Source organism: Eimeria maxima, genomic scaffold (genome assembly GCF_000499605.1).
Source record: "Eimeria maxima Weybridge genomic scaffold, Emw_scaff105, whole genome shotgun sequence".
NCBI lineage: Eukaryota > Apicomplexa > Conoidasida > Eucoccidiorida > Eimeriidae > Eimeria > Eimeria maxima.
The window spans coordinates 28,001-41,649 of NW_013564092.1; the positions used below are offsets into that span (position 1 = coordinate 28,001).

Below are 13,649 nucleotides of genomic sequence, written 5' to 3' on the forward strand. Positions count from 1 at the left end.
GCAACTCAAGGTGAAATAGATCCTCATCTACAAGGGCAAAAAGGCATACTTCGGAGGCTGAGAAAACACACTAAACCAGTGCTGAAGACTCCCGCCTGCGCACATTTTGTCAACTAGGGCATGGGGCGGTTCATGGGAAGGTTCATGCGCCAGCTTTAGGCAGACGTGCCAACAACGCTACAGCCTATTTCCCCAAGAATCCTGGAGACTGCATGCATATGCCCCTTGGGTTCGTGAATGCACTTGCCGAAATGAATGAGCAGGATAACGACGGTTTCTTTGGCCCAATCAATGTGGGATAGATGGCTTTATGCATGGATGAGGTGCTTGCATCCAACCGGAATGTTCAGGAGAGACTATAGCGCCTGAAACTGGAGGATACTTAGATCTTAAACACTCATGGAACAGATAGGAGACTCCATAAAAACCAAATATATTACGTTAAATGCTCAGGCGACCGGCAACACGAATGGGTTTTTGGGGATCGTATGCACGAAGCAATTCCTTGTGAGGATCTACTTGCAACCCTTGTACCCCCGGCAATTACTGCAGGCTTGGGCGTGAACAGCGCAGTGCTATGTCTAATTTTCCGGTATCACCCCGTTGTTGCTTCGCAACTGGATGCTGCAAAGCATCTCGAAAAGATGCTTCTCGAACGGTACATGAGCACACTGTTTGCCCCGTCACTTGAGCCTGGATTTCTTCCGCTTCTCACGACGGCCTATGTTCTTAGCAGCCAAGAGGTTAAAAGCGAGCCGACTTCACAGCAACGAGGCGGTGGCTTGTCCTTAGCTTGCAGTGTCTGGCCGTAGAAGAGCGTGCTGGAGGCGCCAATCTTCCTGTGTGTGACAGAATTTTCAGTGCATTACCACACCAGAGATCCAAGCGGACGAACCACTAGGTACAGTCACTTTCTCAAGCTCTTAGTCATTCTAAAACCAAGATATTTTTATGTTTTGCACACTACTGGGATGTCGGTGACTTTCATTGGGTTGTTCACTCCTAAAGGCGTACTCCTGGAGGTGCCCCTCAGTCGCCACATCTAGCATAGGAACTTCCAAGTCAGTAAATGTGTAGGGGGAAAGGTGCAACAGGAAAACTACGCGCCAGCAGGTGGACGTATCGTCATCTACTGTTATTTGTTGGCATTGTGGCTTTGCCGTGTCTGTTTCGCCATGGTTTTACGCAGTTGTTTCAAATTTCCATCCGAATAATGACGTGAATAAACGGAAGGAGATAATAATCGATGACTGACTATCAAGCTCGTGTATTTCTACTTACGTCTCTACTACACGCAACAATTAGCGGCGAGCAAAATCGACGCATACAAGCGATATACACGGAGTGAAATTAGGTAGAAATGATTACCCTGTTTGCAAACAATTCAAGCAATAGAACCCAAAAGTATTCGTATTGCATAAAAGTGAAAAATGCGTAGAGTAGGGGGAATTCTGGTGCTTTCAGTTTGAAGACACCATGCTGAGAACCGGACAAGCGAGCGAGGCACAGGAAACACCGCGGAAGGCAGATTTCCTCCCAGGCATCTGTTGAACCTTCCGATTTCTTTTTTGTGAGAGATATTTTAGAATTTGCTTCCCTTTCATTATCGGTTCAGTGACGCCAACTTCTTTGGACCGTTTGCTCTGGGGGGGAGGGGGGCCCTTGTGGCCCCTCTGCAGCGTAGGAGAAAGTACTACACGTTTATCGATTATCCTTCTACCTCTTCCTTTATCAGCTGAAACTCTCCTGAGGTTTTCGCTGACGCCCAAACCCCTTGTTTCGCTCCTCTGTCGGGCTGCCCAGCAAAGAAATCCTCTACCCAAGTTGTACTTCGCCATTCACACGATTCCCTCAGAAGGGAGCATTTGAAGATGTTTATCGTCAGGAGGGCCGCTGAGGTTTGCGGCGGCCCTCCTGGTTTGCTGAGAACTCGACTTTCTCTCGCCGTAACTCTTCAACGACCGCATCAACAGCAGCAGCAGCAGCAGCAGCAGCAGCAGCCCAATGCGAGGCACACTTTTCCGCCGTCAGTGCTCCTCCCTTCTACGTGGGGATACTCACAGAACTTTGTCTACGAATGCTCTCCCTTCCGGCGTTCGGGGCCGAATTCTCTTTTTGGCGCTTGCCGCCCCTTGACGTTTCACCCACAGAGAAGGGTTGTTGGCCACCGCCTCGTAAGCCAAGCTCCACTGCTAAATTTTCACTCTTGTCTTTAGATCTCATGACTTCCGTATTCATGCTCATTCTCCACAACTGGTTGAGTGCTTATCCAGGAACTCAGTGAACTATATATACTATGCATTCAACATGCATATTCTTATGTAGAGTATTAAAGTGCGTGGCACTCCCCAGTATCGGTGTATGCTCACAGTTTTTCCGCTGATATGTGTCATTTTTGCGCTGCAGGAAATCATGGCTGGGAAACACAGGAAGCGGCGCTTGCTGCCTCCCAAGGTCCCGCTCCATCCATCTGCTGCTGCTGCAGCAACAGCGGCACAGCGCGCCGCCCCTGGGATCACGACTCCGGCGGCGCCACAGCAAGACATGACTCTCTTCGAAGCATATAGAGACCTACAGCTGCGGTGGAAGCGAACGACGCGGTAAATAAATACATCTAGAGACTTTACTTACTCATAAATCCCTCATCCCTGGCCTTGTCTACTACGCCTGCAACTCCTGCCCTATACGACGCCCTAGACCTTGGCTCTTGTGCAGACTCTAAACACTTCACTAGTTAGGGATTAAGCCTGATGTTTAAGTAGGCGAAATTCAACTCTACATTCTGCTCCCCGATCAGGCCCAAGATCCTCAATTTTACCTATGCCTTACAGTCGCAAACCTAGAGAACCCCCTAAGGCTGAGGCTGTAATGAACCTGAAAAACCCAAGCCTTAAGTAAACATGGAACCCCAGGCCATCGTTGGAGCACTCATGAGCTTGGTGGAAAACTGCCGGGTAGTTTTTGTGTTTCTGTTCGTCGTTGTTTCCACTCAGGCAATCGCGGAAAAAGTTTTGTATTGCACGCAAGTGGCGGCAACATTTGGCATGCCACCCTAAGCCCGAGCCCTCGTGGCTGCTCTTCCTTCACCCGCAAATGGGGTCGCCTACAGGCCGCGCAGAGGTCCATGAGAGCCCCCCACAGCATTACAAAGTCGGGAGGCGTAGGGCTGCTTCACCGCAGCAGCAGAGTTGCGATGGCAACACACACGAGCTGCAGCCATACGAGCTGGTATCTGTACCGCACCGTCAGCAGCGTCACATGCAGCAAGAGCAGCATCAACAACAGCAGCAGCTGCAAGACCTACGCCAGCACCACGGCGAGCAGGGAGAGCAGCAACGTGAACAGCAGCAAGTGCAGCAGGAGGTGAAAACATTAGGAGATTTCGTGGGTGCATTCCAAAGGCTTCAAGGCACCCACGAAGAAAGGCCTTCTTTTCGCCTCTCTTACAACCCTAAGGAAATCTTTTGCGTCTTCAAGAGTAGCGTTTCTGCACAGCACAAGGCAAGGTAGCCCCGACAGCAGTAGAAGCACAACTGTCGCTAATGCATACGTCAAGCAGACATACTTAAACCTGTAGCAAACTGCCAGGATGGTGCTGACCCGCAGGTGACAGTGGGAGATCTTGTCCAGACAGAGAAGCTGCACAGGAAGCAGGCGGGTGAGGGCCTTACAAGCATCGAAAAACCCATGTGGCCACACGCAAGCCTGCCGCGGGTTCAGTGTACGTACCTGTGCATTTTTGCGAGGGTACATGCATGCTGAGGTGATAACATATGTGTATATTTGTACCGACATTCGTGAATGCCTACACCTGTACACATGTAAGGAACACCTATGTGTGTGAATGCAAGCTTGCATGCATACCTTGGTGAATATGTAGATGCATGCACAAGTTGATAAGGACATGCAACTGCGTGCACTGTACAACGACACATCTGTACTTGCACACGCACGTGTTTGCGAAAACAGAAAAGCCCAAGTCTGTGGAGCGAGGTGCAGGCGATAAAGTTGTTTTCGGGACAGTCCTCCTGGCCGGCACTCGCGAGTGGACATTACTTGGCAAGCCGACGTGCGCATGAGCGGATCCACGCACTCATCTGCAACGCCATACCACAGCTTTTCGTTCGGGTTTAAATTTTCAGTAAGGTTTAGTGCCCAACGTCTCAAATGCTGGGGTGTTTGGAGCGATTCAGGGTTCCTTTCGCACGCGTGAAGGGTGTCATTGAACAACAGGTCCGTCTTTCTCGCTGTGCTTAAGGGTTGTGAGGCGGATGCCTGCTGAAGCACAAAATGGAATGAGCAGATCCAGGAATGTGTGCAGCAGGAGTTTACAGCATAGAGATAGTGTATTGATCATTGTTATGAATAATCCGTGTTGAAAGCGAGGATGAGGTAATGCTGATGTTGGGTTCCTTTTCAGACTCTGGCTGGGGAGACGCTGAGCTTCCGCTACAAGAAGACGCGTCGCTCCTCTCGCTTTCTCAGGCAAGCGGAGTCGTATGCACAAAAATACGAAATAAAATGTAGACATAATCTATTACAAGCGGTGTGCATAGAGGGCATACAACCGAGAGGGACCGTGCAGATTACAAGGACGGCAACGCACTCAATGCATGCTTCCATGTAGATATCCTCATTTATTCATCTTACTCTGGGCTGTGTGTATTATCGAAACTTCGGCACTAAGGAGAGCTACAGCCTGTTTGCCTTCAGATTATGGGCTCATGTTTTTTCCCTTACGGCCAAGGTGTTGAACCTTCGAACGCATAAGAAAATGAGCTGAAAAGGAACGTGCACGTGTCAAAAGCATCTTAATGAAAAGCAGATGCCTATGTATTTTTCCAGTTTTGCCTTTACGTCATTCCCTTCACAAGTTTTTCTCTGGTTTTTCAGAATTCGCCACTGGGTGACTTTGGTCCGAATCGAGGAAATTGAAGTCGACGTTGCAATGAAGGTCTTCTTAGACTAGCCCACTTCCCAGCCCCCCCTGTTTCCTGCTTATTTATGCATGCATGCATGCTTTTTGGATGCATCTATGCATGCGTCGGGCATGAAGCTACGCACCCTACTTATCCCGAACCACCTAACGGTGCTGTCGATCAGTTAGCGGCTTTGTTTCCCCTATGTGCGCGCCATTGTTATCTACCGCAGGATGACCCCCCACCCGAACCACCGAAGCGTTTGCTGGACCTCTGGGCTAATCGATGGCTGTACCCTGAGGAAATGGAAGGTAAGGATGGCCAACGTGAGCGGGAACACGTTGCTCGTGCTGCTGCAGCACCGACAAGGAATTCACCATACAACGTTTTGATTAGCAATGGCTGCAAGGAGTGCAGCAGCAAATAGAACAAGGCGCAGGTGAAACTTGCCACTGCTCAGCTTTGTATGTCGCTGCAGGCATAAAGACTGATGCTGACGGGAAGCCCTTAGTAGAAGGTGAGGATTAGCTAAGGCAGAAGAATTTGCTCGGGCAGCATAAACAGACGGCAGACGGAGCGCAAGCAGAGGCCAAAGCTGCAACAGTCGGGGGTTGGCGGGGTATTTGCTTGCATTTGTTCAGCTGTTTATGACGGCACTGAGCACCAGCAGGGCACTTATCATCGGCGTGGCTTGACAGCTTGCTACAGGTTTGCCCCCTTTTCTTTCTGCTACTCTTGTTGCTGCTGTTGCTGCTACTGTTGTGGCCTTTTTTTTCCTGTTGTCCTGCAGAGGGAGTTAAGAACATTTTTCTGGTTTGTACGTGAAATGTTTGTTTAACAGGTGGCTGCCCGACCCCAAGGCAACGCATTGGAAACGATGAGTTTCAACTTGTCTAGTTGCTCTAGGAAATTTGTGTAATGCCTGCACTTATGGTGCAAACACACAAAAGGAGGTCGTGAGCCCAGGCCCTCCATGGTCAGGGCTAGCGGTTAAGGCGGTTGTGCGTCAGCATTGAACGCCAAATCCAATAGACCCGCCAGCAAGCGGCGAACGAATGCTTTTTGCCCTACGTCAGCTGCATGCCGTCGCCGTGCATCTGACAAATCACGCATCGAAGCCGATCAACGGCTGGAGCATCTCCATGGCAGCAGCGAAGGCTCCAAAACCGAGACTGCCCACAGCCATCGCTCGAGGCCCTCCTGCACGGACACAGGTCACGGAAACAAGGGGAGGTGCTGTTTTCGGCCATGCGCCATTGCGGATTTACAAAACTGTGCCAGCCAATCTCCCACGTGAGGCCTACTTTGATTCAGGCCGTGAGACGGTTTGCTGTATCGGCGGATGTAGCGAGGGCATTTAAGACTGTTTGCGGCAAGAGAACACATTTTAGTTATTACAGGGATGTGTTTTAAGATTTCCAGTTGAAGGCCTTTGGGGGGTGCAAAACACTAACCTTTGATTGCCAGCGCGGCGCCCGTCAAACAACCACCATAAATGGCTCCACGTAGGTCGTGCGTTGCTCGTTCCTGAGTGAGACGCGAAACGGCGCAGTGTCACGACAGTCTGTCGCCTCGGCTGCCAAGACCATGTGGCAACGGTATAAAAGCCAAAAAGGAATCAAAACGTAAGAAAAAAAACGGAAGCAAAAGCAAAAGCATTCGCGCACTAATGCAGTGGAGACAGCGCACTGGCCAGAACGGAACTGTAGAGCAGACTCATCTGCCCATATGGGTCTGCGGTCTCCATAAACGAACATCTCACCTTGTCAACTATGCACTCAGCTAAGGAATAAAGGCCGCCGATCTTCGCAAAGCTTTTGGCTGTCGAGGCGACATCTGGAACAAAGGATTTGTACTGCTGCCGAAGCTGCGCCCGCAGCCCTAAACAGCTGTCTACGTCTACAGGCTTCATTGTGAAGAAAAAGGCACCCAGGAAGAGTCCTGCCGCACAGAACACAACAGAAGCAACAGCACAGCGCGCCACCATACAAAGAGTATACATACAATACAATACAGCTAAATGCGGCACACTGGAGTACAGAATAACACAGTGCACAACAGAACACAGCACACCCCAGCACAGCATTGTACCGCTTAAAACAAGGCAGTGCAACGAACTACAGTCTAATGTAACCCGGAACAGCGCGAGACAAGCACAACAACAGACCAGGAACAATAGAATGCATCACAACAAACCAAAGATACACCAGGAAATGAATAGGATTGTATGAAACAGAAACTACATAATGGGACGGCGGCTGTTGTAACACCGAGGATCACAGCTGAGGAACTGCATGAGAGGCATTAGCCGTATGTGCCATAGGACCCGGGCCCAAGGCCTGTATGCCTTGGACGCTTGGAACAAAGAATAGTGGGTCTCAGAAAGTCAGTGTCAAGAAGCAACTCGGCCCACATCCTGGGCTCGCTAAATCCAGGGCTGTTGAGGATTTAATGCAGAAGTCTGCAGCGGTTGAAGCCCTCCGACTCAGGGCCCCCGCGATGGCGAGCTTACCAAGGAGGCCGCCCCCAACGCTTGATGTCGCTGCCCTGAGGAGACAGCCGTCGTTGAGAAAGCTTTCAACTGCTCGTTGAGCCCTGAGTTGCTGCAGGGCCGCCGCTCGCCTTTGAGCATCTTCTGCAGTTTTCACTCGAAACAAAGATAAGTTGCGGTACTGAGGGGTCAGGAACACAGACATAGGGTGGCGGTGCACGGCGGGTGACAAGAGCTGCTGGGAACCGCCTTCGTTCCGAAAGGGGGGTTCTCCATTGTCCTCTTCCAGTTGGAAGGCCCCTCCCGATGTTTCAGGCATTGAGAGGACAGTTCTTGCCTCCTGTAAGGCTTGACAGTTGTCGTGAACGTCCCTCCAGCCCCCTGTATCGGTAGGGTGATGCTGCTAGAAAGTAGCACAGTTAACTGTGTGCGAAGGCCTCGACGAGGCGCTTGGGAGTTCCCCACGCAGGAAGGAGTCCACGAAACAGACTAAGTAACCGCACTAGTCAGCGGGATATAATATATCACGCACCGATACGTAAGAATCGTTGTACACTGTGTGTTTTTGCTTCCTGAAGCTAAGCTCTCACACCGAGAAAAGCACCGTCATGGGGCCCTTGGGGGCCCCCAGGGCCCCCAAGGGCCCCATGGCCAACCCTTCGGAGGGGCCCCTGGGGGCCCCTCCGAAGGGAGTTACAGGACACCCTGGAAGGCGTGAGCAGCCGTTCTTTATGTCATCGTCTGCATCTCCTAGCAACTTTGTTACGTCTATTTAGGCTGTATTTGTCGCTGGAGATACCGAGCAAAACGTCATCGCTGGCCGTCTGTGCGGTACCGACTGCGGCGGGCAGCATTAGAACCTTACCGGTTGGATGCAATGGCTTCCAGCAGTGGGAACGCCTTAGGCACTCCATAATGTGAACATATTCTGTTCTGGACAATGGCTGACTACACGTCAGCAGCAACATTACCTACAGCAGCTGCAGAAGGTACGGATGCCGCTGAGGGCCCCTCTCTAAACTGGTGGCAGCAACGGCAGCTGCACGTCCTAGCATCTGCGGAAAATTCTGGGGTCGTTCTGCTTCTGGGTGGTGCCGAAGGCTCCGCACCACTGCGATGCTCCGTCCTTCTGCCACTGCTGCTTTTGCAGCACGGCTGGGCCCCACAACCCACGCACCACTCCTGGCAGCAGCAACACATCCTAGTTGCTCTAGAGACAAGCTCTTCAGCAGAGTCTGCTGCTGCTGCAGCGAAGGTTGAGGGAGGCGGCTGTTATGCCTCCTGTGTCACTACACACAAAAGCATCCTCGGAAGCAGCAGCGGCATTAACAGAGACTGCAGCTCTCCGCCTCGTTTAATATACCTTACAACGAGGCAGCTGCTGCAGCGGCTTCTGCAACAGCCGCTGCTTCCGGGTTGCTGCATGGCAGCAGTCGAGGTGTCGCTGCAGCACAGTTTTAGCACCGAGCTACTTCTTCCGCTGTTGCACAAAGTGCGCCAGAAGAGGCCTGCGTTGCGGTTACTGCTACTCCTGCCCCCTGCAGCAGTGCAGCCGCATTGGGCCCTTCAACTGGCTGAGTTTTTTGCGACAGGTGAAGATTCAGTTGCGTTGGGAGCCGCAGTGATGCCGCAGGGTGCGGTGGGGGCCCTTCGGGCTGCAGCGCAGCAGCAGCAGGAGCTGCTACTCCGTTTCCTTGCTCCCAGGGGGGGCCGATGGGACGTGAAACATCAGAAACAGAAGCAAAGACAGCAACAGCAAGTAATGACGCGACAATCCTCTCTCAGCCCATTCAGGAAACCAGCAGAAGCAATGACACCGCCAGCACATGCGGCAGGCGGTATTGAGTTGTTAGAAATAAGCAGTGGCAGTAGCACTAGTAGAAGCAACAGCAGTAGCAACAGCGTCTCGTGCGTCTCCTCGGACGAAGTTATGGTTTTAGGCGTCACCGTAGCTCAAGGCGACAATTCTCGGCGAATCTCCAAGCGGAAAAAAACCGTAAAGAAGGGCAAAAAGAAGCTGCAGCAACGCCTCAGAAAAGTACGACGGAAGCTTGAGAAAATCAGCAACAGCAGCAGCAAGAAAGAAAATAAGGGCAACCGTTTAGTGGGAGAAGCTGTTTGCTTGCGAACGGATACGCTCGCTGACTCTTCGCGACCAGCCCAGTTTCTTCACGAGGCTTCGCATGCAGTACATCCGGAGGGGAGCAGCAGCGAAGAGGCCTCCCCAGTGCGGCGAGCAAAGCCGTCACCTGGTTTAACAGTGCGGAATGACGAAGCGGCGGAGGCGTCGAGCCGTCAAAAGCCTTTTGAGCTCAGTAGAAATACCAGTAGCCACATGACTCAGCAGCTCACAACGTCCCCCGTGGCCGAAGAGTCTTTCAAGACATTCCCCCCCTCTAAGAGGTCGCTATCAGCTGTCTCTATACTTTCTCTCGCCCCTCCAACTCATCCAGTTGCCGTTCGCTACCTCAAAACTCCCACACCAAACTTTATCCGCACAGCCGCAGCTGTCGGTGGGCTCCTGCAGCAGTTGTTGTTGCCTCCCAAAGTTTCCCCTTTTGTTGCTTCTGTGTCAATGCTTCGAGTTTGCCCCTAAGGGGGACTTTTCTGCCTCTGCCAGTGTGAACGACCACCTGCACTTCCTCTTCAATCATGTTGTTCAGCACGTTCAACTGGTGCTGCTGCCGTCGTTGATGCTGTGCTGGCCGTGCGCTGCAGTGGCGCGTCTTGTTGCTCGTGTTGCGGTGTCCCCTTCGGAGAGTTCCTCAGTCGGCTCCATTTTTGTGTTCGTACCATCGGCCGAAGACGTGGCGGCTCTAGCAGGCGCGCTGCAGCAACGCTTGCAGCAACCGACTGAGCTTCAACAGCAGCAGCAACCGCAGGAGTCCCCGCCCCCACCAGTAGAGATTGTCTGCCTCGCCCCAGGTACAATCATGAGCTGCCTGCAGGAATGGCCTTTTCCTGTTTTCTCCCACCGTACTATTCGACCGCTAAAGCATCTTCCCTTATGCTATACCTCGCATTCCCTTGAGTTGCCAATTCCCCGTGAGGGAGGAATTTTGCGCTTGTCTACCAGTAACCGATGCACAGAAACACGTATAGCGGGTCAATACTAGATGAACGTGTATGGGAAGGCAAAGGCATCACTGTTTTGGCCTGTGCAGATTTGACCCCATCCTTGCCTCCTGCGTCTTCAGCGGTGCGCGTTTTCATCTCGTCGGCTGTCTTCCCGCCCTGCGTTCCGCCTTATGCACTGGCTGTGAAGTTCGTCGTGGACTGTCTGTATACACGAAGGACCGTGTTTGATTCCTTTTTGCGGCTGAATCGAATCTGCAATGTTCCAATTAGTGGGGCTCTCGCCGATTTGCGAGCTTCTTTAGCAGGAAGGCTTGCAGAGGGGGGTTGCTGCTACCGGCTCTGTACAGCGGATGCCTTTGCTGTTGGTTGTTGCCGGGGGCCTGCTGGATTGGCCTCAGCTTCCTCCACTGCCCATGTGAACGTCTATGAAGAGTTTCCTGCCTCGACTTTGGAGGACATCGCCCCGCTGCTCCTTCGGCTTAAGGCGTTGGGCACACATTCCCAGCAGCGGTTGCCGCTGCTGCAGCCCCCACCTTCTGCTGCTATTGCTGCAGCCGCTGAACAACTATTAGACCTGCAGGCAGTAGACGAGAGCGGGCGCATAACCAAACCCCTTGGGCGGATGATGAGTCAAGGAATACTTTCCCCGGAACTGACCCGGCTTCTCCTAATTTCTGCAGATAAGGTGGGAAGAGGGTTGTGGAGGGCTCCCCCGAAGGAACAGCAACAGCAGAAGCAGCAGCAGGAACAGCTGCCGCCGTAACAGTTTGTGTGGCAACAGTCCCTGGCGCCCAGATGTAGATTGCCAGGTTTTTGTAGGGGACTGCCCGTGATTTTGTAGCTGTAGCTCGGGGTGCAGCTCCTCAGCGACTGCGTTCGCTTCCCTGGAAAGCAGCACTGGTAGGCACCAAGGGTCCTTGAATGCGCTGCTTTCGTGTTGTCAGGCGTTTGGCTGCTCGATCGAGGCTGCAGCCCTCTGCGCCCTCCTTAGCGGGCCCCCCGTGTGGCAGCGGTCTGCGTTGGAGGGCTGCGGTTTCTTAGCCAAGAAGGCCAATAGGGAAGGGAAATGTCCGCGCGCCTTGGAAGCACGACAGCACCTGACGCTGTCTCGGGCTGTGCTGGGGGCAATAGAGGGAGATCCGCTGACAGCTTTGAACGTATTCAACCGATATGTAGACGTGAGAAGAACAGAAGGGCCTGCAGCCGCCTCCAGGTGGGCCCAACGACACGCTGTTGATGAACGGGTTATGGCCAGAGCCGCAAATATGCGCAGAGCGGTGCTCCAATGGCTGCAGCACTGCCAACTGCCATGCGTGAGTCCTCCCTTGCGTATCTGACGGGCACCTTAATTCAGCAATTTAGAACTGAATATTGTTCATTTTTTAGACCTGCTGTTGGGGATCCAGGTTTTACAGGGTGTGCGGTTCATTGATGGTCCAACCTAGAATACACTGGCGTGTAATGGGTCTCATCTGGTGTTCTTGTACATTTTATTTAGATTTCAATCGTTCACGTCTACGTACACGTATATTTTTATGAATGTTTTGCAGCTTAGCTGCGAGGGGGACTGCAAGCCTCTCCTCCGGGCGCTGACGTTCGCCTTTTGCCTCAACGTGGCCCAAAGGACGCACAGGCATACGTATCGGCTCTACAGACTGTGAGGGTGCAATTCACCACATGTTTGCGTTTCTACCCGCCTTTGCATGTTTGTTCCCCTCACCAACCTAAGATGCCTGCACAACACCGAAACTACGCAGGTTTGGTACCGCCTAGTTTCCGTATATGCAGGCCTTTTAGGTCTGTGCGCGTATTTATGTAGGTTCTTGTGTCTAGAGCTGTGTTTATTTCAATATTCAGCCCTGCATCGGCAACTGCCCCACCCTTCGTAATTCATCCATCTTCTGTTCTGGCAAACTGCCTGCCTTCGTTTGTAGTGTACGGACAGGTATGCAGTTCCTTCCCAGGTAGAAGGCAGGCCAAACACATTCAATGCAGCTTATTAAGCCCTAGTAACTGAGGTTTCTCTGCACCAACCACTTTTTCCATTTGCCACTGCGTTTCTCAGGCCTTCATGCGAAATGGCTGCGTCTACATGCAACAAGTCACAGCGATCGAGCCACAGTGCGTTTTTCTGGGGCATAGAACCCTCTATATGCTTCCGTAAACCGCATAACACGCACTTAAGGCTCTTAGTTTGAGTCGCGTTTCTTGTGGTAATCTCGGGGGGACATGAGGGTGCGCTCACTTTTTGTGAACCCCCATAAACGCTGCTGAGATGCACGTCTTTCTTAGCCAGAGTATTTGGTGTTTGTTGCAGGTGGTTGGCCGAAGTCGCTGGGCATTTGTACGCGGTGAAGACATAAAGTGCATAAATATGGCTCCTTCAGGCCAAGGGCCCAATGACAATGCATTCAACTTGCAATCCGACACGGAGTCACTTCGAATGCCCGTGACTCCGTGTTGGACTGCACGTTGAAACCGTGACGAACCCCACAAGCACTTCTGCTCGTGCTTTATTCTCTCCTGAATAGAGACTTCATTTTAGCGTGGACCCTTGAGGGTATTTAATGTCTCCTTTACACCACCGCCGGCATGCTACCACAGAGCACCTCTGTTGCTGACGACCCTCAACGGTGGTTCAAAAGAAGCTTGTGCAACGCATTTACATCATTTATGACTTCAACCGTGACGTGAGTATCCAGATATGTGATCATGCCTTGCTCTTGAGGACTGGTGGACCCGCCCAAAAGGCTCCACTGTTGCAGCGTCTTGACGAAACAAAGTTCGACAGAAGTTTTATGAGCGATGGACCTGTTAGCACGAATTCCAGCTGGAGAAACGTTTTATTTAATTCAATATTATTATCTGAATAGCAGTGGAAATGCGTATTTTGTTGGCTTGTGTGCAAGCCAGATTATAACCGCTAGGCTCTCTCCCGCTCGCAGGCACGAGCGTCAGCGGCAACAACCAGCGGAGGGCCTCAAACCGGTCTCCTCGCGCTTCGACGGTCAGTTGTTCCGCTAAAGTCACATCACGTTTGCTTTGGTTGATTTTTTTATCAACTCCTATCTTTCATTTGCATATCAAGTTCATTGAAAACGCCAGCGATCAACAGTTCGCAGAATGTTTCTACTGCGCAGGTGACCACAAGTGATTAGCCA

The 13,649-nt window shown here is 52.0% G+C and overlaps 3 protein-coding genes across 3 annotated transcripts; 2 read left to right on the forward strand and 1 right to left on the reverse strand.

The window, feature by feature from the left end:
- Positions 1 to 1,871: 1,871 nt before the first annotated feature.
- Positions 1,872 to 5,816, forward strand: EMWEY_00013980 (hypothetical protein, conserved; the record flags this gene model as incomplete). Its single annotated transcript, XM_013479307.1, has 11 exons — positions 1,872 to 2,174; positions 2,407 to 2,600; positions 2,994 to 3,363; positions 3,607 to 3,658; positions 3,970 to 4,069; positions 4,194 to 4,233; positions 4,421 to 4,497; positions 4,894 to 4,954; positions 5,152 to 5,230; positions 5,398 to 5,436; positions 5,761 to 5,816. 11 exons carry the CDS (start codon positions 1,872 to 1,874, stop codon positions 5,814 to 5,816), a joined length of 1,371 nt encoding a protein of 456 aa, XP_013334761.1.
- A 208-nt stretch (positions 5,817 to 6,024) lies between these two features.
- Positions 6,025 to 7,729, reverse strand: EMWEY_00013990 (mitochondrial import inner membrane translocase subunit Tim17 domain-contraining protein, putative; the record flags this gene model as incomplete). Its single annotated transcript, XM_013479308.1, has 4 exons — positions 6,025 to 6,119; positions 6,374 to 6,446; positions 6,682 to 6,860; positions 7,432 to 7,729. 4 exons carry the CDS (start codon positions 7,727 to 7,729, stop codon positions 6,025 to 6,027), a joined length of 645 nt encoding a protein of 214 aa, XP_013334762.1.
- Positions 7,730 to 8,350: 621 nt separating this feature from the next.
- EMWEY_00014000 (helicase associated domain-containing protein, putative) lies at positions 8,351 to 12,851 on the forward strand (the record flags this gene model as incomplete). The annotated part of the gene is made up of 8 exons (XM_013479309.1): positions 8,351 to 9,923; positions 10,129 to 10,335; positions 10,608 to 11,173; positions 11,433 to 11,666; positions 12,044 to 12,145; positions 12,308 to 12,433; positions 12,554 to 12,609; positions 12,806 to 12,851. 8 exons carry the CDS (start codon positions 8,351 to 8,353, stop codon positions 12,849 to 12,851), a joined length of 2,910 nt encoding a protein of 969 aa, XP_013334763.1.
- Positions 12,852 to 13,649: the final 798 nt, after the last annotated feature.